Source organism: Tetrao urogallus (genome assembly GCF_951394365.1).
Source record: "Tetrao urogallus genome assembly, chromosome: 19".
Taxonomy (NCBI): domain Eukaryota; kingdom Metazoa; phylum Chordata; class Aves; order Galliformes; family Phasianidae; genus Tetrao; species Tetrao urogallus.
Genome location: NC_136832.1, coordinates 6,087,260 through 6,115,042, shown reverse-complemented (window position 1 = coordinate 6,115,042; position 27,783 = coordinate 6,087,260). Strand labels below are relative to the sequence as shown.

General features: G+C 53.5%; 2 protein-coding genes across 2 annotated transcripts in view; both read right to left on the bottom strand.

Moving 5' to 3' along the window:
- Positions 1-185: 185 nt before the first annotated feature.
- Positions 186-6,242, bottom strand: PRDM12 (PR/SET domain 12; the record flags this gene model as incomplete). Its single annotated transcript, XM_079544520.1, has 5 exons — positions 186-568; positions 1,342-1,453; positions 4,251-4,406; positions 5,153-5,343; positions 6,029-6,242. 5 exons carry the CDS (start codon positions 6,240-6,242, stop codon positions 186-188), a joined length of 1,056 nt encoding a protein of 351 aa, XP_079400646.1.
- Positions 6,243-10,285: 4,043 nt separating this feature from the next.
- The window catches only part of FUBP3 (far upstream element binding protein 3), a gene marked incomplete at both ends in the record, with an annotated part of 39,532 nt that continues 22,034 nt past the window's right edge, over positions 10,286-27,783 (bottom strand). The window contains 9 exons of the mRNA XM_079544698.1: positions 10,286-10,387; positions 15,817-15,944; positions 16,426-16,497; positions 20,051-20,127; positions 20,559-20,632; positions 21,448-21,608; positions 25,568-25,709; positions 26,936-27,036; positions 27,679-27,781. Coding sequence (XP_079400824.1) covers positions 10,286-10,387; positions 15,817-15,944; positions 16,426-16,497; positions 20,051-20,127; positions 20,559-20,632; positions 21,448-21,608; positions 25,568-25,709; positions 26,936-27,036; positions 27,679-27,781 — 960 coding nt within the window. The remainder of the gene's footprint in view (positions 10,388-15,816; positions 15,945-16,425; positions 16,498-20,050; positions 20,128-20,558; positions 20,633-21,447; positions 21,609-25,567; positions 25,710-26,935; positions 27,037-27,678; positions 27,782-27,783) is intronic.

Below are 27,783 nucleotides of genomic sequence, written 5' to 3'. Positions count from 1 at the left end.
CTCCCACGCTCCCTTCCCACTTAACCCCCTGGAAGCGGTGGTACTGCCAAGGCGATTCAGCACGTAGAGCAGCCCTGCCTCTGCCCCCCTCTCTGCCACAGGCTCCCAGTTCCTCGCACGTCTCAGCGCCAGTCTTTGCCTGCAGGCAGCGGCCATCCAGAAGCGTGCTGCTGCCATTCCAGGGCTCACAGCACCATGGTGGGGATGTGATGGGCCAGGGAGGCGGGATGGGGAACGGGCAGGGCGGGCGAGTGAGCCTGCAGGGAGGCGTTGGGGGGCCGATGACGGGCACTTTTCTGGTGCGCCCGCAGCCCGGCGAGCTGGGAGTAGGCACTTTGGCAAACCTGGCACTTGTAGGGCCGCTCACCGGTGTGCAAGCGGACGTGGTTACGGAGGGTGGAGGACTGGCTGAAGCGACGGTTGCAGAAGCGGCACACGAAAGGCTTGTCCAGGGTGTGGATGCGCATGTGGGAGCGCAGGTTGCTGCGGGAGTTGAAGCCGCGGTGGCAGATGACGCAGCGCATGCGGCCCGTGGTGCTGGCTCCTGTCTCCACTGCGTGGAAGTCCTCTGGGAGCAACAAGGGGGAATGGTCAGGCAGTGCCCTGTGGGCTCACCCCATTCCCAAGCCATAAGTAACCGCCCCGTGCCCCAGCTGCACGCCGCACCCACAGCGGTGGTGACGCAGGAAGGCGACGAGGAGCTGTCAGCGGGGATCTGCGGCTGTAACAGACCTGCTTCAGCCCCAGCTTCTCCCCCAGCCCTGCTGGGCTCCGCTTTGGGGCTCGCTCAGAGCCCTTTGGGGACTCGGTTCAGAGCACAGCATTTCCCAAAGGGCTCAGGAGCTCCACTGCCTGCCCACGGGAGCTGCTGAGACAGGCAGAGTGCCAAAGCCTCCTGCACTGGCTATGTGGAAAAAGAAGGGTTTGCGCCGTTAAATGCAGAGCAGGGAAATAGAAGAGCGCATCCCGGCACCTCACAGCATGTTGGGGCTCCTTCCTCCCTGCCTGGCAGCTCCACACTGGGTCAGGCAGTGGCTGCTGGCACAACCCCAGCCATGGGCACGCTGACACCGAGGGATCCCAAATCACCGGAGATCTGCTCAAACTGCAGGCTCTGTTTTGGGGGAGATGAGCTCTGTCTTACAGGTGAAGCTGACCAGCTCCTTTCTGTAGGATCGTGGGGATATGGAGAGCTGCGGGTCCATGGGACATGCTGTGCTGCTCAGAGATCCGTATGCTTGCCCTCAGAGAGCTGTGAGTCCCTGCCCCATACCCACCCTGGCCACAAAGCTGGGGATGGGGTGAGCAGGGAATGACATGGCTGTTTTTGCTGTCACCTACCATGTTTGTTCTTCTTCTGCTCCTCTTCCAGCCCTGGGACACCTGGGATGCCCAGGAAGGTGTTGTGCGAGTTCCCATACCAGACCAGCAGCTCTTGATCCGGAGGAATCATCTGGAGAAGGAACACAGATGGGGGTGTTGGGGTGGCACACCAAGCAGCTCTACCCGCATCCTCAGCCGGTCGTTTCAGATTCCTGCAAGGTCCCACTGCCATCAGCACTGCTGAACGCCCCCAGCACGCCCCAGGCAGTGGGCCAGGCACGGCGCTGATCACACTGACAGTGTACACTGAGCACTGTGTACTGATGGCACTGAGCTGCACCTCGTTCTTCCCCAGGTCCAGGAGCAGGAAAAGGAGCAGCAGTGGGGCACAGATTCCCATAGCTGAAGGAGATGGAGGTGTGGCACAGCACATACAGACATGGAGAAATAAGATACCGTGTGCCCACAAACCGCAGCAAGGAGCAATGACACAGAGATCGGACTTGGTGCCATACGCAGTGCTCTGCATGGAGCCCTTGGCACTCCCTGCAGCTGGACACGGCAGCATCTCCCACCCCAGCAGGGTCATTCCCCAGCAGTAGAAATTCAGGTGGAAATGCAGATGCAGCCTTGGGCTCAGCCAGCGTAGGGAACCAGCCAAGATCCCAGCGGCTGCTGCAGGAGAGCGTGGTCCAGGCGTGAGATGCTGCCTCTTCCAAAGCCCCATTGCCTGCACCAGCCCAAGCGGAGAGCAGGAAGGGCTTTTCTATCAGCACTGCACCTTGTTCCTATGGGATGACAGCACTCCTCCCACCCTTGATGTTTGGGTTCTGGTTCCACACTGCAGTGAGAGCTGCCAGGAGCAGCGCCTGAGCAGCCCCTGCAGCACAGCCATGGCCAGAGGATGGATGTCTCACACCACAGCAGCCGCATAAGGCAATGCTCACAGCAACACCACCCTACAAAAATACATATCTTTTCCCCTTGCAGGTCCCTAGCATTATTAGGATCTAATTTAGAGAATACTGAGTTTCAGAGGTTTGCTTCCCATACACAGAGTTCGGGAAAAGCATTTTTCCCTACGAAGCAGAATTGAAAGTCAGGTCGCCGTAGCACTGTTGAAGTGCCTGATTTTATGCACCTGAAAGCAGCAGTGATTTGGCTCCATATGTTTACATTTCAGCATGTGGACTTGACTGTGGTTACAGAATCAGAGATGGGACCATCGCTTCCCGTCCCAAACCAGTGCTGTTCCTCACCGTCATTTTCTTTTTAACAGAAAATGAGTTCTTTTTAATAGAAAGAAATATTGCCAGAAAGATTTTCAAGAAGCACACACACACACACACACACAGGATCAGGTGTGTGCATGTCCATGTGGATGTGTACTCTCTGCTGGGGCTGGCGCACACCCACAGCAGTGCATCCACCTGCACACAGCCCAGAGCCGTGCCACCACGGCGCCTCACAGCTTTCCAACCTGAGGCCAACCTCACCACCCTCGCTGCTTTTTCCAACAGCAACAATTTAGAACTGGCAAGGAACGGAATGGGAGAAGCAAACTGGGAAGGATGAGTGGGAACGGGCAAAAAACGCATGAAAATAGGAATGCCAAATAGCACCAGAAGCCCCCCTAAAAATGATTTGTCACCTTAGAGCTGCAGCAACACCTCTCTCTCTGCCCCACAATATTTCATTTGTGTGGCCCTGAGTTAAGGGATTAGCGAGCAGAGTTTTCCTTTCAGAAGGAAAACCAAACCCCCCTCCTGTTTTTGTTTCTCTTTTTGGTGCACAAACCTCACGCAGTTGGAGCCAGCAGCCGCTACCAGTGGCTACCATGCCCTGATGGCAGCAGCACAGCAGCACCTCCTGTCCCCACGTCCCCTCCGCACAGAGCTCAGAGCTCTCAGCACTTCAACTGTCTGCGTACAGGGAATTAAACACAGCAGCCCCTGCGCTCAGATGGTTACGGCCGTGCAAAGCCCCTGCTCACAGCCTGCACATCACCACCCACCCACCCTGTTGGCTGGGCAGGGTGAGGTCTGTGCAGGATGACAAACACGGTGTGCTCCCAACTGCACGGACGTTGCCTGGAATTATTTTGCTTCTTTGCATGATGTAAGAATCAAAACAAACTGAGCTAATGCCGCTAACGCTACACCAGCTGCCCACAGGAGCATCAGGACCTAAAGCTGGGCACAGCAAAAGCCTGCAAAGGGATGTGCAGAACAGGGAGAGCAGCTCGGAGCTCCTCCCCACCCCACTGCTCCCATCCCTGGGATGCTGCCTCAGTGCTGCGCTGCTGCCCACGGAGCAGCTGATTCTCAGGAGCCCCTGCTCATGGGATGGGTGGCTGCCCGTGCTCCTGCCCAGCCAAGACAGCCTCCCAGCAGCAGTGGGGTGAGACGGAGCTGCCCCCTTTCCCACCTCTCCAACCCACACAGTTGCTTGGTGACATCCCTGTGATGCCATCACCCTTCACTGCAGCAGCAGTGGTTCATGGGGATGCATTTACTGCCAGAGCCGTGGTGACCTCCAGGTAAAAGCTGCAGAGCGCAGCGCAGCCTTCACCTGGATTTCACAGAAGCCCCCAGCTTGGGTTGGTGTTCTACACTCAATCCTGTCTCTCGATACAGCACGGGAATTCTGCTCCTGCCCACAGGGTGACAAACAGTGCTGGGATTGCAGGGATTGTTCAGATGTTGTGCTCCAAAGTGAGCCTGCTCAGCATTTGCTCTCCCTCTGCACAGCATGCATCGGTGCATCCGCCAAGAGGGAACAGAGGGAACAGAGCTTTGTTGCCTCCCCAGAGCCCACGCATGGCGTTACCCCGTATGTCTGGGTGCCAGGGTGCTCCCACAAGCGGTCCAGCAGCAGCCCCAAAAACAAGGGAAGGTCAGCAGGGTGGGATCTCTGCACCCACATACCTCAATGGCTTTATAGAAGATGCTGTTCCCGATCTGCACCACCTCCAGGTTCTGCTCCTGCTCGTTGCGGGCACATTTGATGTAGGTCATCCAGCTGCGATGGTCCTCCTGGCTGGCATCAATGAAGTACCGCACCGTGCCGTCCTCGTTGAAGACCTGGGAGGGGAGCACAGGGCTGTAGCGGCGCTGCCTGCAGCGAGCCAAGCCCTTCCCACAGCCCCAGCGCCAGGGGATGCTCTGAGATAACGTCCCCAAAGCCAGCACGGCCTCGGGGCTGAGACCTCGGGGAGATGCGGCCGCCGGGCTGAGGATGGCGGAGCCTCGCGGCGCCACAGCAGAGCCGGCTGGGCACAGCCTGGCAGCTCAGCTCCCCGCATCTGTTCTGTGGCCCCAAAAGGGCCGCTCGGTGCGCCGCCAGCACCTCGGGGAGATCTGTCCCTGCGTGAAGGAGGAAGGCACCTGCCAGATCCAGTCCTTGTGGGCTATGCTTTGTGGGGCAGCGGCAGAAGTGAGGCGAGCTTTGCCGTGCGTGAGGCAGTCATAACAAGAAGTGCGAGTCTGGGGCTGAGTGAAAGTGGAAATGGGAGCAAAACGCTCCCTGCAGCCGCAGCGCCCCGGCTGCTCACATCACCCCAAAACCCACAGCACCGCTGCAGGGCTGGGACAAAGCAGGGATGCGGCAGAGCCATTGTGTCGCTGGGATCGCGGCGGGGAGCGGCCAGCCGGGAGCATCAGCTCTGTGGAAGGACAGGGCGGGAGGTGACAAAGCGGTGCGGCATGGGGACACCCCGAGGGCTCCGGAGCTCCTGCCCTGGGGGAGGCTGGGGAAAACTGAGGCACGGGGAAGGGCTCACGAAGCGCAGGTCGGAGCGCCGCCACCCCGAGTCCTGCGGGACCGTTACCTCCCACATCAGGTTGTTGTTCTTGCACAGGTCCACGTGTTCCGGCGAGATCACCCTGCCCGTGAACGGCCCCATCTCGGTGCCGGCCTTGATCCACGTCTTGGAGAAGATGCCGAGCCCTTCCCCGGGGATGGAGCTCTGAGCGATGATCACTTCCGACGGCAGCACCAGGCTGGAGAGCTTCTGCACCTCTGCGGCGACGGGAGCGCGGTCAGAACGGGGCCCCCCAGCCCTCCCCAGCCCACGGAGCACCCACAAAGCGCTGCTTTGTGCCCGCGGCCCCGGGCTGAGCCCTGTCGACGCCCTGCCGCGCCCCTCCATAGCGGTACCCGGATCCCTCGGGGCATTAAGCGGTACCTGGGAACAGCGGCCCGGGCTGGGCAGGGAGCGGGGCTGGGAAAGGGGGTTAAATGGTGTCTATTTCGGCCCATCCAGCAATTTGTCACGCTGTTAAAGTGATCTGCATTCATTAAACTCAACTCGAAAGAAATTGCTAATTCTAAATTCATTAGTCCTTTAGGAATGCTGTAGCGGTACATTGCGGCTGAATGGCGCGAGGGCTTGTTTAAAAGGGCCCAGGAATTCCTCTTACAAAATGGGGAGATGAGATGGTTGACATATCGTGAATGGAAATGGAATTAGCCTTCATGGTAAATTAAGAGAGGAACAGAAATCCGAGAGGGGGAAAAGGGAGCGGGGCCGCGAGAAGGGACATTGTGCGGGGCTGAATGCGGCGGGGACGGAGCCCCGGCCCCCACCCCCGCGGTTTAAGTGGGAACTTTCTCAGGTCAAGCCCGAGTTAACCACATGAATTTAAAGCCCTTCTTTCGCCGTCAGCCGCTGTGACACACCCGGGGGAGCGGGGCCGCGACTCACCTCCGGAGAAGGACTGCGCCAGCACTTCGGCCGTGAAGGCGGTCTTGGGGCTGCTCTTCTCCTCGAAGAGCTGCTCGCCCAGCACGTTCCTCCAGCGGCCGTAGAGGAAGCTGTGCAGGATGTCGGACGTGATCACCTCGGCCAGGGAGAGCCCCTGCGGCTTCAGGCCGGGCTTCAGCACCAGGGCTTCGGCGGGCAGCACCGAGCCCATCATGGGGGCGAGGCGGGCGGCCGGGCTCCGTGCGGCTCGGCGGCTCCCGCCCGCCTATATATGAGCTTCATTGACCCTCCTAATTGGTTATTAATGACCTCCCTGACGTTGGAGGAGCGACTGGGGCTGCCGGAGCGAGGCGAGCCGTCGGAGCCCCCCTCCCCTCCATCCCTCCCCTCCCGGGGGTGGGGTGGCTGGAGGGAGGGACACGGCACACACAGCCGCACACACACATCCACATCCACACACACACACACACACACAAACACGCACACACGCACCGGCTCGGCACCCCCCCGCACCCCCTCCCGCCCGCCCGCCCCGTCGGGCACCACTCGCTCCGACTGCTCCTCTTCGCCCTCGGCGTCTCCCAGCCGGCCCCGGAGCTCGTTCCGGGGACAAAACGCTGCGCTTTGGGGCCGCGGAGCTCCACAACGAAATCCGCCTCCCCGAAGCCGCCACACACCGCTTCTCCGAGCCGTTCGGCCCCCGACGCCGCGGGGTAACGGGCAGAGCTCCGGCGGACCGGATCCACGCGGTCCCGTCCGCCCTCGACGGCTTTCGCTCTCGGTTCCTGGGAGCGGACTCGGGGAGACGCACGGAGCTCGGTGCCAGCCCGGAACCCCGAGCACTGGGGTCCGCTCCCTAAACGCGGGCGGCCGGCAGCCCCGTACCGGGATCGGCTCCCCCGGCTGCGACAAGCGGGTCCCAAACCCCGCGTCCCCAGGGCAGAGACCGGGCAGGCGCCGCGGAACTCAACCGGGTCCCCATCTCCGGGACTCTGTGCCCGCAGCACCCCTACGTCTGAACCCAAAATTATTCCCGTCCCCTACGGCGACCTCCGCTCCCTCCGAGCCCCGGGCGCTCCGCCGCCACCGCTGGCCCCAGGGTGGCACATTTGTCCCCACAGAGTGACAGAGCGGTCCCCACAGAAGCAGCGCTGCCCTCCCTCCCCCGGGGCTCCGTGCCGGCTCAGCAAAGGGTTAATCTTCCCTGGATTTAAACCCGATCCCGCTGTGTCGCAGCTTAGAGCCCTCTCCGCAGCCCCGTTCTTTTGATTTTCATGGGGACGAGGGGCTGCAAAGGGCCGGGAGGCGGGGGGAGAAGAGCACGGACCCCCAGATTCACCCAGCAGAGCCGGATCCGATATTCCGAGCCCCGCAAAGAGCCGGGGCCGCCCCCAGACTCACCGGGACCCCGCAGCCCCCGGCGGCTTTAGCGGGGTGAGCCCGACGGGCTGCTCTCTCCGCGCAGGGCGGCACGGGGAGCGCTGCTACAGCCCAGGTGCGACCGCTTCTTGTCATTCATCTCACCAAGAAGATGCGCGAATGTCAGAAACCCACCCAAAATGTTGATTACAGAACGCGCTTCCTCGGAAAAAAAAAAGGCAACGCTCCCTTAGGGCAGGAAGGTTCGCAACCTGCCAGGGCTCGGGGCTGGTTTTAATGCACGCACAAACGGGTTGATTTTCGGGTTTCTGGGCTCCGAAGAGAGCGGCAGCTCCGCGCACAGCGCATCAGGTGGAGCCGCTCCGCCGCCGCGGACGCGCAGTCCCCGCGCTCCATCCCGCACCGCACCGCACCGCATCGCCTCTCTCCTCGTCCCGCGACAAAACGCTGTCCCCCCTTCTCCCTCCTCCCCCCAAAACCCGCGGCCGCCTCCTCGAGTTGGGGGTTCGGGATGGGGGGAAGGAAAAAGGTGGGAGGAAAAAAAAAAAAAAAGCTCCCGTTTTGTGCTGGGTTTTAAATATCCCCAGCTGTTTCCCAAACCTTTTTCCCCACCGTAGGTGCTTTGCCCTCCCCCCCACCCCCCCACCCCCCCCACCCCCCCCGCCGCCGCCCTCCCTTCTCGTTTCTCTTTTTTAATATCGCAGCTATCCCTCCTTTTTAACATTTAGGAGGAAACAAGTTTAATATTCATGGCTGTTAATAGAGAAGGGCCATTATCGCCGCCCCATTGTTCCGAGCCCCGCACAATGCCGCTTGTATTTTCATGTGTATATTCCCAAAGTTCCTTCTGAGCGTTTAGTGAGCACTTTAATATTCATGGGTGTTAATAGAGAAGCCCTCAGTATATTGGCATATTGTTGGGAGGTGTACATATTGGTCTGACTTTGAATAGCCACAGTCCTCTTTTCTTTTGCTCTGTTTTGCAGGGTTGATGGGCCAGGAGTAAATGGGCATTTTTCCCCCCCGTCTCCCCCTTACAGAGAGAACATCTTTATTCCAGTCCCAGACTTTCTGGTTTCCCATTCAGGACCCTCAGAAATAATGTCAGGCAGAAGAAAAGTGGAGCAAATCAATCTTTCATGGTCTTTTTGAGACCAATTTGACATCCATGGACTCTTCTTTTCTTTCACAGCCTACAAGGGGATGGTCAGGATCTGGACAAGGTTGGGGTCTGATGAGGGGAGACATGGGATCATAATGCAGCAAAGAGAGAAAAGAAAAGCAAAACAAGAAAAGATTGCAGGGATGGGGTGATGGAGGAAAAATGAGGGTGAATGACAGTGCAAGAAAGGAGATTAGAGCCCAGCAGCTGCTTTTTGGGGGGTGGGGGGGAGGGGGGAGCTCTCTCCCCTCTTCCAGCCCTCCGCATGAATAGGATTTGAACAGAGCTGAGATTGATTTATAGTTATTGCAGTTGAACATTTATTGCTCTTAAAGAGTGGCGGGGAGAAAAGAGAGAAAAGGGGTTTGAAAAGCTCCTTTCTGTATTAAAGAGGTATCAAATGAAGACTGCTGAGATAATATACAGTGGCCAATGGGAATTTGATTTGCTTTAAAATTTAACTCTTGTGGGGCCGCGGCTGCCGACCGCTCCGGGGCTGCGGGATAAGCGGGGATCGCGGCCGCTCCCGGCGTCGGATCCGCGCATCGCTGCGCGGCTGCGGGCGGCAGAAGCGGGCGGCAGAAGCGGGGCGGATCGCTGCCGCTTCCCCATCGCCGCCGTCCGTCGTTGTGCCGCTGCACGGAGGCGCGTGCGGATTTGTTTTCGTTTTTATTTTTGAAGGATAGAGCGAATGCAAGCGGGACGCGGAGCTACGAAACGAGCGGCGCGGCGAGGAGCCCTTCTCGGAGCGGAGTTTTCCTGCCCTAAAACCTCCGGTTTCTCTCCTCTCCCGCTCCAGAAACGCGAGCGCAGCGCAGTTCCCCCCCGGGCGCAGAAAGGAGCCCATTGTTCAGTGGGGAGAAATACATTTTTAGCGGTGATTGAAAGCTCCCCTCTCGTTTGAACTCTAAGAAGAAAGTCCCTGGCAGCGAAGAGCATCCCCCTCCCTCTGCCCCAACATCTGTTTGGAGCAATCCAGGCTCTAGGGCACGGCTCTGCCCCCTCCCAAAGTCATTAAAAAGATATTAGTTGAGCTGAGAAAAGTCCGGCGCGGCCCCCCAGCCGGTGCAGCGGGGGCGAAAAATCATTAAAGACGATTTTGGATTTACCACCAATAGCGGTAGAAGGGACACGCGGGCTCCGAGCCGAAAAGCTCCGCAACGACGAGAGCCGGGCAGTGCCCTCCCCGCTGCCCGCCGTCCCGGTGCCCCAACCCGGCGTGGCGCAGCGCGTCCGACCCCATCGACGGCTCCGAGCTGCGGGCAGAGGGCGGCTGGAGCGGGGCTGCGAGCGGCTCAGGTGCAGCGGCCGCATCCCCTGCACCACCCCGCGCCGCAAATAGGCCGGAGCCGAGGGAAAGGAGGGGGGCAGGAGGGATCATCGCACCCTGCGGGAGCCGGGGCAGGAGGGATCACCGCACCCCTGCGGCTGCCGCAGGAGCCAGGCGCCTCCGAAGTTGCTAAATGTGTCATTTATTAAAGCATTCAGGGGGCTTTTCTTTGGCGTTTGCTTGCAAACTCACAAAGGCCGAGCTGCTGTTTGGGGGTCTTTTCTGATGGAAAAAGGGCTCGGAGACCCCCGGCACAAAAGAAATCCTGGCAGTGCTTTCAATGGCCGGGACTCAATGAGGGGGACCCTGCGCGCAGCGGGCGGGGGCGAGGGGCCGCCCGGTGCTGCCTGAAAGGCAGGCCTGAATGTAATGGGGAGATCGGCGTTTATTTGTTGGGATCACATTTAATTAGCTTAGTACAACCCTTGAAAGACAAAGGGACCTCAATCTGGATCCAATCTGAAGCTCGTTTGGAGAGCGAGGGCTCCTGGAAAAGTCAAAAGAGAGAAAGGAGAAAGAAAAGGGAGGCTGGGAGAGAAAGGGGCCGGGGGCCCAGCCAGGTGACTGGCACGCGTGAAACAAGGGGGCCTTTTGGGCACAAGGCAGGGCTCAAAAGGGAGGGAGGAAAATAGCCTCTTCCTCAGGTTCTACCTACTTCAACCCTCTGAAGGGGCCGGGGCTGAAAAGCCTCAATAGGGGCTAAGGGGGCTGCAAAGCAAACAGCGGCGCTGGAGAGGGGCTGCGGCCCTGCGAGGCAGCAGTTGGCAGCACTCGGTTATGGGAATGCGCCCAAATGTTCCCCGTGTCCGCAGCGCCCGCGGATGGGGACAGGAGGGGGCCGGGGACACCCAGCCCTCCGTGCCGCCCCGTGGCCGTGCGATGGGGCCATCCGGGGGGCGCACGCCTCGTGCTGGGCAGCCACGCGTGTCCCCCACTTCTCTTCCCCCGTAGGGAGCTGCGAAGCGCCCGTCCCCAAAGTGCCGCATCTGTGGGATGGAGCTGAGCAGCCTCACCGTGCCCTCGCTCAGCCTTTCCTCTGGCTGGGTTCGGGGTGTCCCCGAGCAGTGCCAGCGATGGTTGGGTCCCGAGGGGGCTCAGAATGCAGAGAGCCTCCAGCACAGCGCCCGGAGCCGGGCTGATCGCACTGCTTGAAGGAGCTTCGGGGCATTCTTTGCCTCGTTTCTCTCCGTGGGAGGCAGCGGAGCTGTGGAGGGAGGTGCTGAGTGCTCTCCCTGCTGCTCCCGCTTCATTTCTTGTCTCTTTTTTTTCCCTTTTTTTTTTCTTTTTAAGTAGTAACTCCTGGATCATTTTGATGAGATCACGGTACACAAAAGCAAACAGGGAAGGAAAAAGCCCATCTGTGCACTCCCGGCTCCATCCCAGCGCTCAGCACAGCTCAGGTGGCTGCAGATGAGGGGCGATTGTGGCACATCACGAGGCTGCTGGGGATTGGGACCCTGCAGCCAGAGCTGCCCCAGAACAGGGAGCGTGTATGGACCCCATCCCAGGGCTGGGTGCTGAGGGTGCTCCCCATAGATCGAGGTTACAGGAAGGAGCAAAGAGGGTTTGGGACTGGAGAGGTGGGAAAATCGCTGCCTGTGTCCTGCCCTCCATCTGTGAGCTGAGGACAGGGCAGTCGTGCCCCACCGCTGTCTCTCCTGCCCAGCACAGTGGTTTCACCAGCACTACAACATCATGCCATGCATCCCACCACCACCTCTCCATCCCACCACCACGTCCTTCACCCCATCAACACCTCCTGCACCCCATCCATACCTCCCCCCTTCTTTCCCCCCTCTCCCATCCCATCACAAAGTTCTGCATCCACCCTCTCACCCACGTTCCACCACCACGTGCCCATCGTTGGCTGTGAGCAGGGCTGGGCTGTGGGGCCACGCGGCGCAGGCAGGGGTGGGTGACAACGGCAACGAGAGCTCGTCAGCCCCAAAGCCTTTGTCGTCCCCATTCTCTGCAAAACAAACAGAGCGACGGCCTCTGCTCACCGCAGGACCGACTTCACGTTCCCTGTCCATTGGCCCCAGCCCTGGGAGCAGCTCTGGGCACGGAGTGCTGAGTGATGGCTCGCACAAAGGGACGGCACCGCTAATCCCCACCCCGCAGCACCTGCACTCGGCCGGCCGGGATTAGAGGCAGCGCAGAGATCAGAGGCTGCTTTAGAGCGGCCTTGAAATAGGATTTCCTCAATGATAAGGGGAAGGCTGGGAAGATGTGCCGAGCTCACAGTACCTGCCCCTGCACCTCACCGTGTGCCTTTGGGTCACTGAGCCCCCGAGCTGCAATGGGAAAATGGCTCTGGGTGCAGGAAAGCGAGGCTGGGAGCAGCCACCCCTCCCACCCACCTTCCTGCAGGCACAGCGCTGCTCCGATCGATGCCCTGTTCAAGTGCTCAAGCAAAAAATGAAGTTCTGTGCCTGCTGTCTGCTTCGATCATCATTTCAGCGCAACTCACGATGGCCACGGTGCAGTTCGTTCTGGAATCATGCAAAATTAAAGCAGGTGTTTTAGTAGCCTGCCTTCTGCTCTCAAAATAGCCCCACGCCCATCGAGGTGCCCAATATAGAGCAGCATCTGCGTGGCTGCAAACCCAGGGCTCTGAGCTCTGCCCAGCGCCTCCCGCTCCCAAACCTTCTGCCCACAGCGCAGTGCAGAACCCCCTTCCTCCACGAGAATCCCATCAGAGCTTAAATCCAGTTCATTTTTGGAGATTACAGCCGTGCAGAGCCAAGCAGGAGGCTGCTCCCTCCTGGATGAACCATGAAGGCACCGTGGCAGCTCCTAGGCTGCAGGGCTCCCCTCAGTCACAGCCCTCAGAGCGACAGGCGCCGCCATGGACCTGCAGCACACCAAGGGCGTCCCAGCACATCAGGGACCTGCCATCGCACTGAGCATCTCCCATCGCGTCTGGGTTCTCACACCAATGGCTGCTCTCCCATCGCAACAAAGCTCTCCCATCGCATTGGGATTCTCCCGTCGCCTTGAGGTTCTCCCTTCCCATCACGCCCAGCATCAGCACCCACGGCCCCGGGCCCCATAGAGGCGATGGGGCACCCAGCAGCTCCAGCCCCAGCGCTTTGCAGAGCAGAGCTTCGACGGCCGCAGCCCCTGCGCCCCAAGCGGGCGGCGGTAATGGAAAACAAATTGCTGAAGTTGGGAACATTTTGAGCACTTTAGCCTGCCAGGACACCAGACTGCTGATGAAAACCCAGCTTTGCAGGCACCATCTTAATGACAGGCCAAATTTCAAAGCCTCGCAAACTATTTGTTTCGCCTCCCCACCCCCTCAATAAAAGGTTGCATCAGAAAGAGATATTTCCATAATTTATAGTATGGGCATTTCACTGGGGAGACTCTCTAATCTGTACTTACAGATACATTTAAGAAAATGCATCCTCCCACAATCCTGCGCCATTTACGACCATTGGCACAATCCGTAATACTCAGTCTTCAATTAAGGGACACCTTAGGGTTCATTATCACACAATTGCTCCCTGTGAACCATGCCAAATGCTGTTTTGGCACAGAGCTCGGAAGATGAATTAGAAGGAAGTCTTCTCGGTAATGCCCGCTCCCAATTCCCAGCAGCAGCCCCGCGCCCTCCTCCAGCCCTTTTTTCCCCCCTCTCCCCTCTTTCCGAGCGGCTTTTACCATCCCATCGCTCACTGTCTCCCTCGATTCTCTGGAGGTGCATTGAGAGACTCCTCAGCTCTCTGTCCTTCCGGCTCTCAGCCCCGCAGATGGGCTCGGCTCCCCCCCACGCCGCACAGCACTCGCCCTCCTTCGCCCACAAGCCGCCTTGTGGAGATTTTATTATATAGAGTGTAAAATGCAACCGCCACTCCAATGAAAGGAACATCGCGCCTTGGGCTTTTGGGGTCTTTTTTTGAGTGTTTTTTCTCCGTTTCAAAGCTCAGCATCACGCGGCGCCGGTTTCTTTACAGTCAGACATCTCGTGTAAGGGACAACAGGGGCAGAACAGGAGAAGGGCAGCTGGGGTGCAGTGCAGAAGGGAACGTCCTGCAGGGAACTCCAAAGGCAAAAACCAGCTTCGATTCTGCTCCTCCTTTAAAAACACAGTTATCTGTACAAGGAACTACAGCCGACAGCGCGAGTCATAGCATCTCTTTTATTAAATCAACATCATTCAGCGTACGGAGGTTAATACTAGATTCATTTCTCTCTAGGCAATCTGACAATATTAGATAGGAAAATATTTAAAAGGAACCAAAAAAAAAACAAAAAAAAAAAAAAAACAACCCAAACAAAAAAAGCCAAAATAAAAACAGAACTGAAACAAATCCACCTTGGAATTAAAAAATAGTTCTACTACCTCTGATAGGGCTTTGCGCCTCCACAGTGTTTGTTAAAAGGTTCTCACAATAGCAGATCCACTTTCATATTAAAAATAACAGTATTTATATTTCTGAGAGCATAGAGGAAGGTTTCTTTTCTTTTTTTTTTTTTTTTTTTTTCTTTTTTTCTTTTTTTTTTTTTCCATTGAGCTCGGAGGTCTCAGCTCCACCAACGCAGCCGTGGCCACGGGACGGGGAGGAGGAGGCTCCCAAAAAGCCACCCCTGTGTTCCTGTTCCCCTTCCTCAGAGCCCAGCAGGGAGCCGAGGGCACAGCGCAGAACTCACCCCGCCATTACAGCACACAGCACTGCTCTTACAAAAAAACAATAATGCAATAAAAATCAAAGATGCGAGAAAACGAGAAGTAAAACATTTAATGAATTTACATATTTAAGAATATTTAAATACTGTTTAAAATCCTTTTTTTTTTTTTTCTTTTTCCTCTTTTTTTTTTTTTTTCAATTCGGATTCGTTACACAGCGCCTAAGACTTCCAAGCCACTCTTTCTGCTGCGACAGAAAAGGTTCCAAAATGAAAAGGAGAGGAGAAATGGGGGGGAGGAGAGGGGGGGAAGAAAAAAAAAAAGAAAGAAAGAAAGAAAAAATAAACCACCCAACCAACCCCAGCTGGAGAACAGCGGCCGCACGCGTTGAAATGTCACAGCTCCAATGTGCGCTGCTGGAGCTGCAGCTCCCCCGGCTCCGTCCAAAGGGGATCCCGGAGGGTTTTGTGTGTTTATGGTTGTTGTTGTTGTTTTTTTTGTTGTTTTTGCTGTTTTGTACAAATTTAGAAACAAAATTACCAGCATGTCCGTAAGTTTAGTACGTTACTAATTGCTCCTGATTCTTAGAAAAGTTCAGTACGGATTATCCTACAGCTAGTGTTTCACAAACAAACAGAAAAGTCTTCATCAAAACGTTGCAAATCTAGAAACCTCTGTTACAAAAAGGTTTTCTTCCACAATGATTCCGAGGGAGAAACCAAGTAGCGACGATGGCCGTGAGGGCGTTGTTCTACTGCTCCTGTGGGCACAGGGACACGGGACGTCAGCGCGGCACCCAGCACCCCTCTGCCAGCCACCCCCAGCACCCAGCCCGCGGCTCTCCCTGCTGCAGTGCCACCAAGGCAAGGTTCTGCTCCCCCTCCATCAGGCAGGTGCTCCCCAGCCGTGCCCCGACCCAAGCGCCAAGCTTGCCAGAGCAAAGGCAAGCTGCCCAACAGGACAGCGCTGCTCCGTCCTGCCGGCCTCAAGCTGCCGTTCACTGTGCTGAAATCCCACCGACAGCCGCAGAACGGCTTGGGGACTGGGAGCAAAGCCCTTAGGGGAAATAAACCGACAGCCTCCCAGTCCCTCCCACAGATCCACCCTGCACAGGGAAGTCAGTCTGATGCTGAGATGCGCAATGGTAGCACTGAGCGACTCCTGACTTCTCCAGCCACAGAACACCTCTGTGCCTCACTGCACCACTCCAAGGCTCTCCCCACAGCCGGGTGAGGCCAGCACACCCAGCTCCCCCAGGGTAACAGCAGAGGGTGAATACACACCTGGCTGTGGGCCTGCGCCTGCCCTAGTGTCTGCCCATAGTAGGCGGCCTGCTGTCTGTAATACTCTGCCCAGGCCATCGTGTAGTCCGGCTGGGAGCTCGCCTGAGAAGCAGCGCTGGCAGCATGACCTGGAGGAAAGAGAAGGGGAAAGGGAGGGATGAGCAGCTGGGTAAGACGAAACCCAGGCTGCCAAATGCAAATCCAGAAGCTGGCACCGCACGCCTCTTAACGGAGCGGAGGAAGGCAGGGCCACGACTGTCCACACACCTGTGTGCAGAGCATTCCTACCTTTTTGACAACCCAGCTTCAACTTTCTGGGTTTTGTTTTGTCAGCATCGATTCTCGGTGTGTGCAATGCTTCCCCAGCACGGACACGGGCTCTGCTGTGCACTGAAGCTCAGCAGGAACAGCCCTCCTGAGGCCCAGCAGCAGGCACCACGACAGCTTCCAGTGGAAGAACTACCATGCACCATCACCAGCTGCAGGGACCAGAGGGAACTGCAGAGGACTGGAAGCTAATGATGGCAGGGGATGGAGACGCAAGTCATCGGATTAGCGTGAACTCTGTAACAAGAGTTTCCTTATCTCCAACAACCCTGTTTCACTCACTCTGTTTTTTGTAATATTCCTCCCATGCTTTGCTGTAATCGGGATGGCTGTTCTGCTGCTGGCTCTGTTGGCCTGTGCAAAGATGACAATAAGGGGCATGTCAATATGGAACAGGTGACAGTTTCCAGCTAGTGACATCTACCTCTCCACTAGACAGGCCCTGGCTCTACCTCAGTTGTCTGGATTCCATGCTTCAGCTTCCACGTTTCTACTGCGTTGGGCATTCTCAGTTTGGGGAAAGACTCAAGTTCCTGATTCTGTCTCACCTGAGCGCTGCTGAGGGGCACGAAGCCAAATTCCATCCCTCCCCTCCACTCTGTCAGCACTCGCTCGAGGCCAAGCACGCTGTTTGGGAGCTGCTAGCTCTGCACATCAGCCACCCAAAGCTGTCAGCCTGCTCACACCGACTGCAGGGACCCGGGCTTCAAACCCTGACAGCAGAGCCCTATCCCCTCAACCTCCGCACAGAGGTGCCATGGATACAACCACATCTGCAGTCACCTGCATCTGCACCCCCTGCTCCTGCAGCAGGACACATCCCAAGGAGTCCTGGTGGCAATGCCCACCTGTACAGCGTGGTCAGCACTCAGCAAGCCACCGGTCCCAACACCACCCTGTGCAGCAGCACCTGTGAAGCCCTCTGAGCAGGCACGGCTGGCTCTGGGCTCCTGCACTGCACTAAGAGCCATACGGACAGACCACAGAGCCAAAGCCTGCCTGCACCCAGCACTAACCTCCCTCCTTCAAACAACACTAAGATGTGGTGAAGCCAGCGTGTCTAAGTGTTGTTGAGGGGAGAGTCCAACGTGCTGGCTGCAGAGGCCGCAGTCAGAGCAAAGAGCCCTCAGCCAGACGTGCAGCAAACCAACCAACCAACCCTGAACAGAAAACACAGCAATCAGAAAAAAACTGCAGAGGAAGGCAGGCACAGTGAAAGCACAAACTGCTGCACGCACAGCAGGCAAGGACAGCACACACACACACACACAGAGGAGCTCTCACAGCCCATCCAAGCCCCTCGGCTTCATCTCAGGGCTCTGAAGTGGGGGGGAGAGGAGGAACGTAATGCGCTGCGAGTGTGAAGTGGGTGGAGGGAACAGGGCAGCAGCGTCCTGTCCAGGGGCATAAAAGCAGGTTAAAAGACTTGACCAACGCTACAAGTCAGGACCTTTTCTGGCAGAGGTCAAGGCTGCCTCAACTGTCCACCTGCTAATGCCAACAAAGGACCTCCTTCAATGCCTTTTCTTCTCGGAGAATTACAGTCGGCAGCGGGCTGAAAGGACACGCAGCTAAATGCATTTCACGGCAAAATGTTTCTCTGGCCAGTTAATTTAAGATGGGGGAAGTAATTAAAATCTGAATACATGTGTAGGGGTGGGGGCTGCCCCTCCTCCCACAAGGAGGGCACTCTGGGATCTGTCCCTGGGAGTCAGGGGACGGCTCTGCTGGGGAAAGCAGAGCCACGGGGCAGGGCCCCCTCACCAGCCTGTTCTCCAATTGAAACTCAGTGTAAAAACAGGTATTTACTTAGTTTCTTATAATAAATCCCATGCCTTGGTGAATTCCACCTGGCCTGACTGGGTACCATTGTGATCAGCAGAAAAGCAAGCAGTGGTGTGTGCTTAAAGCACAGCATTCTCTCATCTGTCCTCTCTTCTTACAAAGACTGCCTTCAGTGCGCCTGCCTACCAACAGGAGCATGGAGGACCCTAAGTAAACATGAAACTAGTGAGCTGATGTTTTCCATCACGTTCAACAGCAGAAACTGAATATTTGTCCCCAGAACACATCTGATGGCACTAACCCCACACAGGGAAATGACCACTGCAGGGCCGGATGCTTCACGGCTTCTGGGAACCACCAACAGTCTCACAAATGCACTGCAGAGCAGCTGCCAGTGGGACAAACCACACTGCTGGTAGTGGGGAACTCAAGGGGTCTGGGCTTCTGACACCACTAAGCTCCAAGGCCATGGCTGTGAGCACAAGACACAGCTCACAGACGTTACAAAACGGGAGATTATTTCTCCCAGTGTCTGATGGGGAGGGCAGGACACCTGAGGGAGGCAAGGAAGAAGATAAATTCACAAGGTGAGTTTCTACAGGCATCTCTGAAGGCAATTAGAAAAGCAGGTTTCATAAGCATTTATTCCAAGGCTTTACGTGAAGCTGGAAGTTAAGATTTTTTTGTAGAGCTTTCCCTGCTGCATTTCTTCCTGCTCTGCCTCTCAGGAAGGCTCAGTGCTCTTGGGAGAGCACAAGGAAGGACGTGAGCAGTCGTTTGTACTCTTTAACAGGCTAGTGGGAAAACTCTCCTTCTCAGCACCATACTACCCCACTCCGGTGAAAACAAGAATTCTTTCCAAGCCCACCTATCCTGAAGGGGCAACTGCTGCTGATTTTCTGCCTGTCTCCAGAGCTCTACAGAGGAGCACTGATTTTCAAACTGCAATTCCTGAGGAGTAGAAGCCCTCTCCCAAAGACGCTGTCTCAAAGTTTAACACAAAGCCCCCAGTCCCATGCAGGGTTTCTAGAAACGCACGATGTCAAGAACACAGTGCTGAGGATTTCCAGATCTCAGATATGCACAATTTCATTTACATTAGATGTCAGCTGTGTCACAGGGAATCATAAATGCAGTTGCTGGCATTGTTACAGCAATTATTCTTCCATCTCAGACGCCTCAAAGAGAGGGAGTTTAAACTGAACTTAAGCACCTATTTCATTGCTGAACCAGCCAGAGCACTGAAAGGCATCTCAGTGCATCACATGAGTTTTGAGATTAACAAGTGGACTAGGAATCTGCTCAAAGCATCAGACTGCTGAAGACAGGAAAATGCCATTACTGACAGACATCATCACTACAGCACTACGTCAGTTATTCTGAAATCTCATTCCAACCTGATGAATTTTGAACAGTTTTGTGAGGAAGTGGACACTTGGATCCCTGCAGAACAACAGCCAGTTTGATTCACTGTGTCAGTGGCCAAAGGACTAAGACCAGGAGCAGAAGTGATCTGGGTTCAGCTTCTGAACTCACTACTGCAGATATTTGTGCACTGTCACTTGTATCTTAATGCTAATATCTGGCTGGTCACACTCCATGCTTTTAGTGCTGCAGAAGCTGAGCAGTTATCAGGTCCCAGAAGGAAATAAGAGGACACCACTACAGCCAGTGTGAATGAAGCAGGATAGGAGCCACGCTTTTCTTCTCCACTTCTTGCATCTATTTCCCAGCCTTTCTGTCAGTATGGGAATTAGAAAGGAGCTCATAAAGAATGTGTACCAAAAATTAATAAAAATCAAGGACTAATGAGTTAAAAAGCAGAGATGGGAGGGCTCACCACCAGACACTGTGTGGCTGTCAGGGAGAAGTGGGGATAGAGAGTGCTTGCCTGGAGAATCCTCACAAGAGAAAGCTTAAGGCAGAAATGTTGCAAAGTAGGTTTCTCCACAAAGGGAGCAGAAACAAGCAGTTAAGAACACAAAAAGCATTACTGGTTTTGGTGGACTTGGGCTCATTCCAAGCTCTAACACCACCGCACACAAGTGGTCTTATGGCTCAATCTGTGTCTGGTGGCAAAGGGAACACCAGCCCTTCTCAAACCCAGGCCCTAACCACTTACTTGGGACTTGCTGTCCAGGCTGCTGCCACGTCTGGTAGGTACTGCCCCAACCCTGCGTCATGAACGCCTGAGGACCACTGCAGAGGATAAAAAGGCATGCTGAAGCAGACAATAAAATACTTAAGAGGAGATATGCATGAAGTCAGCCAAAGAAACAAAATTATTACTTTGCTGAGCAAACAGGAACATGGAACAGAAGGAAACGTGTAGCTGCAGCTGCTAACTGCATGGACATTGTCTGTTTGTGAAGGCAAGGACACATGGTACTGAACAGCAAGTGAGGCTCCAGCTTCTTTCCACACTCATTGCATTGGAGACAGAAATACCTACCTTGTTTGCAATTCCATAGCTGAAATCCCTCCTGCAGTCAATCTTAAAGTTTTCAGCTCTCTCTTTAAAAGGCTGCACTTGCACACCACCCTCCCAAGGCCCTCCATGCCTCTCTCAAGACTTTTACAGCTCCCAGCCACTCCCCAGAACCCATCTGTGACAAGATGCAGAAGCTTACTTTTGATGAGGTGTGGTGGGTGCTTGGTTGAACGGGCTCTGACCAAATCCTCCAGGTCCACCCATGCTGGTACCCTGCCATGGAATCCAGAGATATTTAATGTCAGCTCTACACAGAGGGAGGAGATAGTTAGCAGAGAGAAGACAGCCTGGGCTATGTTCCATTAAACCCCAGCTCCCGAAATGACTGATCTTCCAAGGACGAAGTTCTCAGGACTGTCAGCAAACTTCAGGAGCTCAGCTTCAAAAGCAACCCTGGCCAGCCACAAAGGGGCTAACAGGACTCCAGCACAGCTGGAAGTTTTCCTCTGAATAGCTTGGAACCTGAGGCTGGTACCAAGCCCTCTCCTCTCAGGTAATTCAACACAAAAGGTTGCTTTTCAGTTCTGCTATTCCCCAGTTCAGTATTTCCTTTACTTCCTTTTACCCAAGTTTCTCCCTTCAGTAGTATTCTGGCCTGACATTATTAAGCTTCGATACCACAGCACTGCATTAAGCAGAAGATAAACATCACCCTGGATTTGCTGGAGCAAGGAGCTCAGTGTTACTTTTAGGATTATGACGCCAAGATTATGTCATTTTCACACAGTAACGCTGTAGTCTTCCTTTCAAAACCCCACTTGGCAGCCTCCTCAGCCTTAGCACAGTTGCATACTACACTTGATTATGTCAGCAGTCAGATCCTCCCGGGACCACAGCAAAAGTTAGTCCAATGGATGCTCAAGGGCCAAAGCTCAAGATGGCTGCTAACAGGCAAATGGTTTTGAAGTTAAATAGTGTTAAGACTACACAGTGTTCCACTTCCACCCCATAAGTCCAGGCCTACACGCACCTATGGGTGAAAACATTTCTGAAAGAGACAGATCAAAACCAACAGAGATGGGACTTACACCAACTTTCTCATCTATGAGATGCCTAGCGAGTTCAATTTGCTGGGGAACTCCTCTGATTGTGAATATTCGCACACCAGGGTCTGTGTTTGGAGGTGGGTTTCTCTGGAGCTCCACGTGAGCTCCTGACTGCTGATTTATGCTCTTGATGTTCTCACCACCTGAAGAGAAGAAAATCAAGGCAGGATATTCAGCATCTTTTTCCATAAAAGCATAACGACGTTTATGGCACACAGCCATTTAGATACAGCACAGCACTGCAGTGCCTCGAGCAGCACGGGGCAGCCTCAGCCAACACAGAGCTGATTTCCTGAAGACCTGCTAGCTCCCAGTCTCTTAATGAAATTTGCTTAACAAAAGCTTCAGCCAACACTACAATGGTTCGATTCTTCTTTTGGAAGCTGACACAACTTACAGACCAGCTCCACTCAACTGGAGAAATTAAAGGGTAACGGGAAGGAAAGGGCTTTGCAATTTTCAAATCACAAACCAAAACTGCCAGCCTGAAGTACAGGCAGTAAGCAGGAAGGAAAGCGAAGTAAAGTAACCAGAGCTTTTTGTTCGCTTTTAATTAAAAGGAGTCTCTAAAAATCTCCTCAATTTTGCTCACATTTCCATCTCTATACATCCAGCACAACTTCAAAAACAAACTGTGGATGTTGCAGACACTTGTTCGTTTCATTGTAATGGACTCGTGACCTTTTTAACATTTTAAAGCCTTTCTGGGGAAGGGAGGAGGAAAAGTTGCCAAAGGGCAATTAACTCTTTCTAAATGAATTTTAGAAGATGCATTTAACAAAAGGTAGTCATGTCACATCCCTGAGCAGACAACAGGGATTGTACTGTGTAGCCAAAGCAAAGCCTCTCGCTTTCAGACAAGAATGGGAAAGCCACAAAATCGAGCCTCAAATCCACAACGTTGTATTTTATGCTTTTGTCAGATGCAGATTCACACCGAGCCCTCGTGCCCTTGTTTTTGTACATTAAGGCAGAATTTGAGCCAGCGACTATTTCAACTTCTTAATAAAAAGACAGGAAAATGGCACCCAAACACCTGAGATCACAAAGGAGTGAGACAACTTTCTTACTCAGGACAGTGGGGCACAGCTCACACAGCACACTACCACTATGTTTCTTCTTTCAAGAGTGAACTGAAATCCAAAGCATCCTCATCAGCCTGGAAGTGAGGAGAACGTAGATATTGAGTTTTCTCTCTGCTCAGCAGTCACCACCAAGCTGGTCGCTGCTGGGGCCGTTTCATCAGCTCCCTCCTGGGCCGTAGGAAGGATCCTGCAGGTTTGCTCTCCAGGTTTGGTGGCAGACTGCAAGCTCCCACCTCCCGTGTGCGCTTCAGTGCCCTTTTTCTCCTCACCCTCCGTTCTGCTACATGCCCAGGTGCCCCCTCCCCTCCCAAACTCCCCTAGTTTCCAGCACAGCGTGCAAAGTGACGCAGCCAAGATGATGCTGCAAGGGCTGAAGGAGCTCATCTGCCCCCATAAAGCAGCGGCCGCTCGGCACATGGTGGCTGACTGCAGCCGCATTCACAGCCCCGCTCCATTCTTCTACCTGATGGGGGGCAGAAGTGATCCAAGAGTGGCCCCCCAGCTGGACGTGAAATTGTAAAGCAATTAATCAAACCTGCTAAAAGGCAGAGCTGACAAGAGCCAGGCCAGCCACGTTATCTGTCAATATTGCTGTATTTATCATGGAAATCCAGCGGGGGCCCAGAGAGGCTGCGGTTTGTTTCCATGCACCACCAAGCAGAGAAAGCACTTGACATGTGTATGGTGCTTGTCTCCACCCTTCCTCGAGTCTTTCACAGAAGAAAAGCTGCACCTACCCACCCTCTAGAGGAAAAAGCTACGTACAGGATTTCCAGGGAGCCAGGAACTTCTTATCAGCTCATAAAGACTCAAACTCCAAAGCAAAGAAGCAATCCTCATGGGAAAGGAGCCCACACGCTGTTCGGACCAAGCTATGGCAAACTTCCCCATCCCTCTTCTCCCTGCTTCTGGAGTGCTGACACGAAGCTGGAAGCACAGCAGCAGTTACCTGGCCACATCTGATACCCTGCATCCAGGGGCCCAAGGTAAATAAATAACCACTGCTCAGGTGCTGTGTGTGCCCACAGAACCTGGCTGGATTGTACAGAGGGCTAACAGCCAAGCTCTGTACCACAGCAAAAACACACACAAACACTACCAGCCAGAAACTGCCCAGAAACTAACACAGGGCTGAGCAAAGATGTTGCTATTGGTGACTGTTTAAACCCCCAAATTAACATCCCCTCTGCCTTATAATGCCCCACAGGCAGCGGAAGAAGAAACAAGAAGAATCAGACAATCTCTTGCTTCAGCAAACGGAGACTGCAGTGCATCCATCCAAACCCAGACCCAAAAGGCAATGCTACAGCCATCACTCACTTGACAAAAAAATGAATGCTGCAACAGTATTTAAGAGCACAGGCACTGTAAGAGCACCGACTGCAAAGCTACAAGCATTCAAATCACCATACAACTAGTAATTAGTCACTCCAGAAAGCTTCTGATCTGGCTGGGCAAGAATCCTTGTTTAGCTGTTGTGGAAACAAAGGTAAAAAGCCACCCTTCACCCTCACAGCGAGCCCGTGCCGGGCCTTGCACTTGAATGCTAGGACATCTAACTCCACTACCTGCATTTATCTTTTCAGCACATGCTCTCTGTAGTCACAAATGCTCCACTTCAGTGCACTGCTGAACAACAAGTGACCTTTTCTGTTCCTTTATTAAGGATGACTAATGGATACAGCAATAAAGTTTCATTATAATTTGATTTTTCCATATATATAGCTCTCACTCGTGGGCTTAAAATTTGCTTTGCTTGATCTTTACCCAGCTGGACTATTCACTGAGATAAAGTGCAATCACTCTGCAATATCTGCATAATGGGGAAGAGTCATACTGAAAAAGTTTTCTGGCTTGTGAGCAGGTTTACAGCAAAGAAAAACATCTGAAACACACCTGACATGCCTGAGTTGCATACCTGTGCCCCTAGTCACCCAATTATAAAGCATTCAGGGGCCACGGGGGCCAGAGGGGAAACAAGCGAGGTGCAGCAGGGCTGTGTGGCAAGGGAAAAGGCCACGACACGTTTCATGGCAAGCTCACTCCTGCCCATCAGGATGGAAGGGAACTAAGTGCCACTGAAACATGGCACAGTGCCCTCGTGCCTTCGCCTCCTTTACCGTGGCAGCTAATCTGCTCCTATTCTGTGCGTCTCACCTCTGCTGACACTAAAAGCCAACTGTGACTACTTAAATGCTGGTTTAGGCATATGTCATTCTTCCTGAAATAAGCAGACAAAAAATTAAATATAATTCCATTGATATGTCAGTGTCTTAAATCAAAAGCACTGTAAGAATTCAGAGCAACAGAGCTATTCCTGGCTCTAATTTCCTTACTGGCATTACCTGATGCTCTACAACAACTGCTGCAGATGCTCTGGTTTTATGAGTGACTTGGCAGCACACAGGTTCCTCGGAGAAAGGCCAGGTGCCTCGCCTGTGTGCTTTGCATGGAGCAATTCAATGGCTTAGGAAGCAACATACACTCCTCTGAGCAAGAAGAGGTGCAGATCAGGCAGGGCACCAGGCTGCTCTGCGCCAGTCCCACACATTAGCTGCGACACAGACAAACCTGCTCCTTTGCTTTACTCATCACACAACTCAGGTTCATGGCTGGAAGCAGCTACAGTCATTACCACATTCATATATCTTTCATTTTACTACATTGCACCCACAGAAATGCAGCATGCCAAAATGACTGTCCTGCTTGTCCCTGACAAACTGCCTTTTAAATGAGTTCTTTAAAAAAGGATCTGCAAATGAAACTCCTTTTCTCAGCCAGCTGCTTGTTGTAACAGGCTTGCCTGTCAGCTCTGCATGAAGAGCCTTCCTCACATATTGTGAACAAGGGCCTGGAGAGTACAATGATGATTGAGAACACCACAAGGTAAACAACAAAGAGAGCTTCCAGCTTACTCCTGCGCTGCACTCACCGGCCACTACATAACTGCACTCATAAAAAACTGCCAGGCAGACTGAAAAATTGGAAGCTTGAGTATTGAGTGTCAGCAGACCTACCTTTGCCTATAACGAGGCCACACTTGTCAGCTGGCACCGTGTAGGTGATTTCCTGCATGCCCCCAGGGGTTCCAACACTCCAGTCCCCACGGCCACGACCTCTTCCCCGGGCTACAGCCAAGCTTCCAAAGCCATCTCGTTCCTTGGAAGGCAAAGAATTTCTGTCAGTGGTTTGTTGGTTTTTTGTTTTTTTGTTTTGCTTGCCTCAATACACATTAGAAACAAAAATAAAGGAAGTTAAACTGCATTGTAATCAATGGCACTGAATTAAGATATTCTTGGACTTTCACGTTCAAGACTTAGGAGCAATTTAAAGCAATGCCAGGGACGTGGGCTACGGCTGCCTTCCTGACTCAGGAAGATAAAACTCTTTTAAAATGCGTGCCTTTGTATCTGCTGAAATAAGCCTATAAACAAGCATCAGCTGCTTTTATTTAGCGATGGGAGGTTTGCTTAGAACAACCAATAATAGATCTTGGCACCGACATATGCACAAGTTAGCATCCAAACTCTTTCCAGTGTCATTCTTTAAAGAACTTCTGGAACTACTCAGCTGAAAGGCACAATTTCCAGAAATTCCAAAGGAAGCTTTTCAGTTCAAAGGCACTTAAAGGACATACTGAGTTCAGATAACTAACTTCTCCTAAGTAAAGGCCGTAGGCAGCCAAAGGCTACCAGGACAGATCTCACAAATCTTACACAAGTATTTGAACCAAATCTCAAGGCAAAAAGAGAAAACAAGATTGAACCTTAATTGAGAAATTAGACCGTTCCAAACCTGATAATTAGACACAATCTATTTGCCTCCTAATAAAAAGGGAATATGCAACCTTCTCCACATGAGTTTGCCCTACTGCCTCGCTCATCTCCACTCTTCTTGCTCCAGGACAATGCAGTATGTTTGTGTCCAAGAAAACAGTAACTGCATACGTGAAAGTTTTTCACCTTCCGCTGCCTCCCACAGCCACCAGACTTGAGGACCAGAGACTGGAGAGGTGGCAAAGGAGGTGCTGTGAGCACTGAGAACGCTCTGCTGCCCAGAGTGCCCAGTCCTTCTGAGCAGAGCCTCCAGCCTCTGTCTCACTATAATGCTGGACTACGGTCCATTAGGCCACCATTTTCAAGTAGCTTTGAAAAACAGCTCAGCATAGAACTACAACAAAGCCTATTGATACTGCCTCAGAACAGGATACCCTTCCATAGCTCAATCAGCCCTGGTCACATTTTAAAAAACAAAAATATCAAACCAGCAGCTCTCTCCTTGGCCTACAAGAAGAAAAACTGAACACTGACGTTCTTCATCCACACAGCTGCATGCACAGACATTCTCCTATAAGCACTTTCCTCCCAGGAGCTTCCAGAACCCACCTGTGCTGTTAGAATAAGCTCACTGATGATGTGTGCTGCATGTTGACACCTATCGGGAAGCCCCATGACCTGTGCGACTCTTTCAGGACTAATCCCATCATCTGTGAAGAGAAGTGGCAAAGACCAAATTAAAAGAAGAAAATATCCACCCACCAACAAAAGCTTCCTTCCAGCACCACCACTGCCAGCAGCACTTTCATATAACACATCTAGCCCAAACTCTCTCGCCCCTCCACCTTCAGCCACACTTCCACATACTGAAAGGAGACAAAATCTCATTGCAGAGGGGACAGCATTTAAAAGACAACACTTTCAAATGTCAAAAAGTCATGAGAGAGATTGATATAATTTTAAGAGGACAAAGGCAGCTTTGATAGGTGATCAGACAGCCAAGGACCCAGAGAAAGTTACTTAGAATTAATCAACTCCTGATCTCCAAAGGCTTTCATGCCCTGAAGGAGAACTCCTTAACAGGAAACAGAAGCGTTATTTTGTTTGCCCATACAGTTACCATTCAAGACATTATTGTTGTGACATCTAATGTTTGTAAGTAAGACGTATATAATCTTACTTTCTGAAAAACAGAAAGTGCACGAGGAACGAGTATGTCATTAAACAGCTTACAGAAAGAGACAATGCACCTTTAAGTGAGGAAAGCCTAGCTGCTGTAACCTCAGAGCAGAATCACTGCAGCGATCCCAAACTGTGGTCAGAAAGCAATGGCTCTCCATCCTCACACAAACCTGGTTTAAATTGAATCCTAACTCCAGCATCATTCTGAATCTTTTTGATCATTTCTCCATTTCTTCCTATTACAATTCCAACAGCAAACCTGGGCACAGAGACCT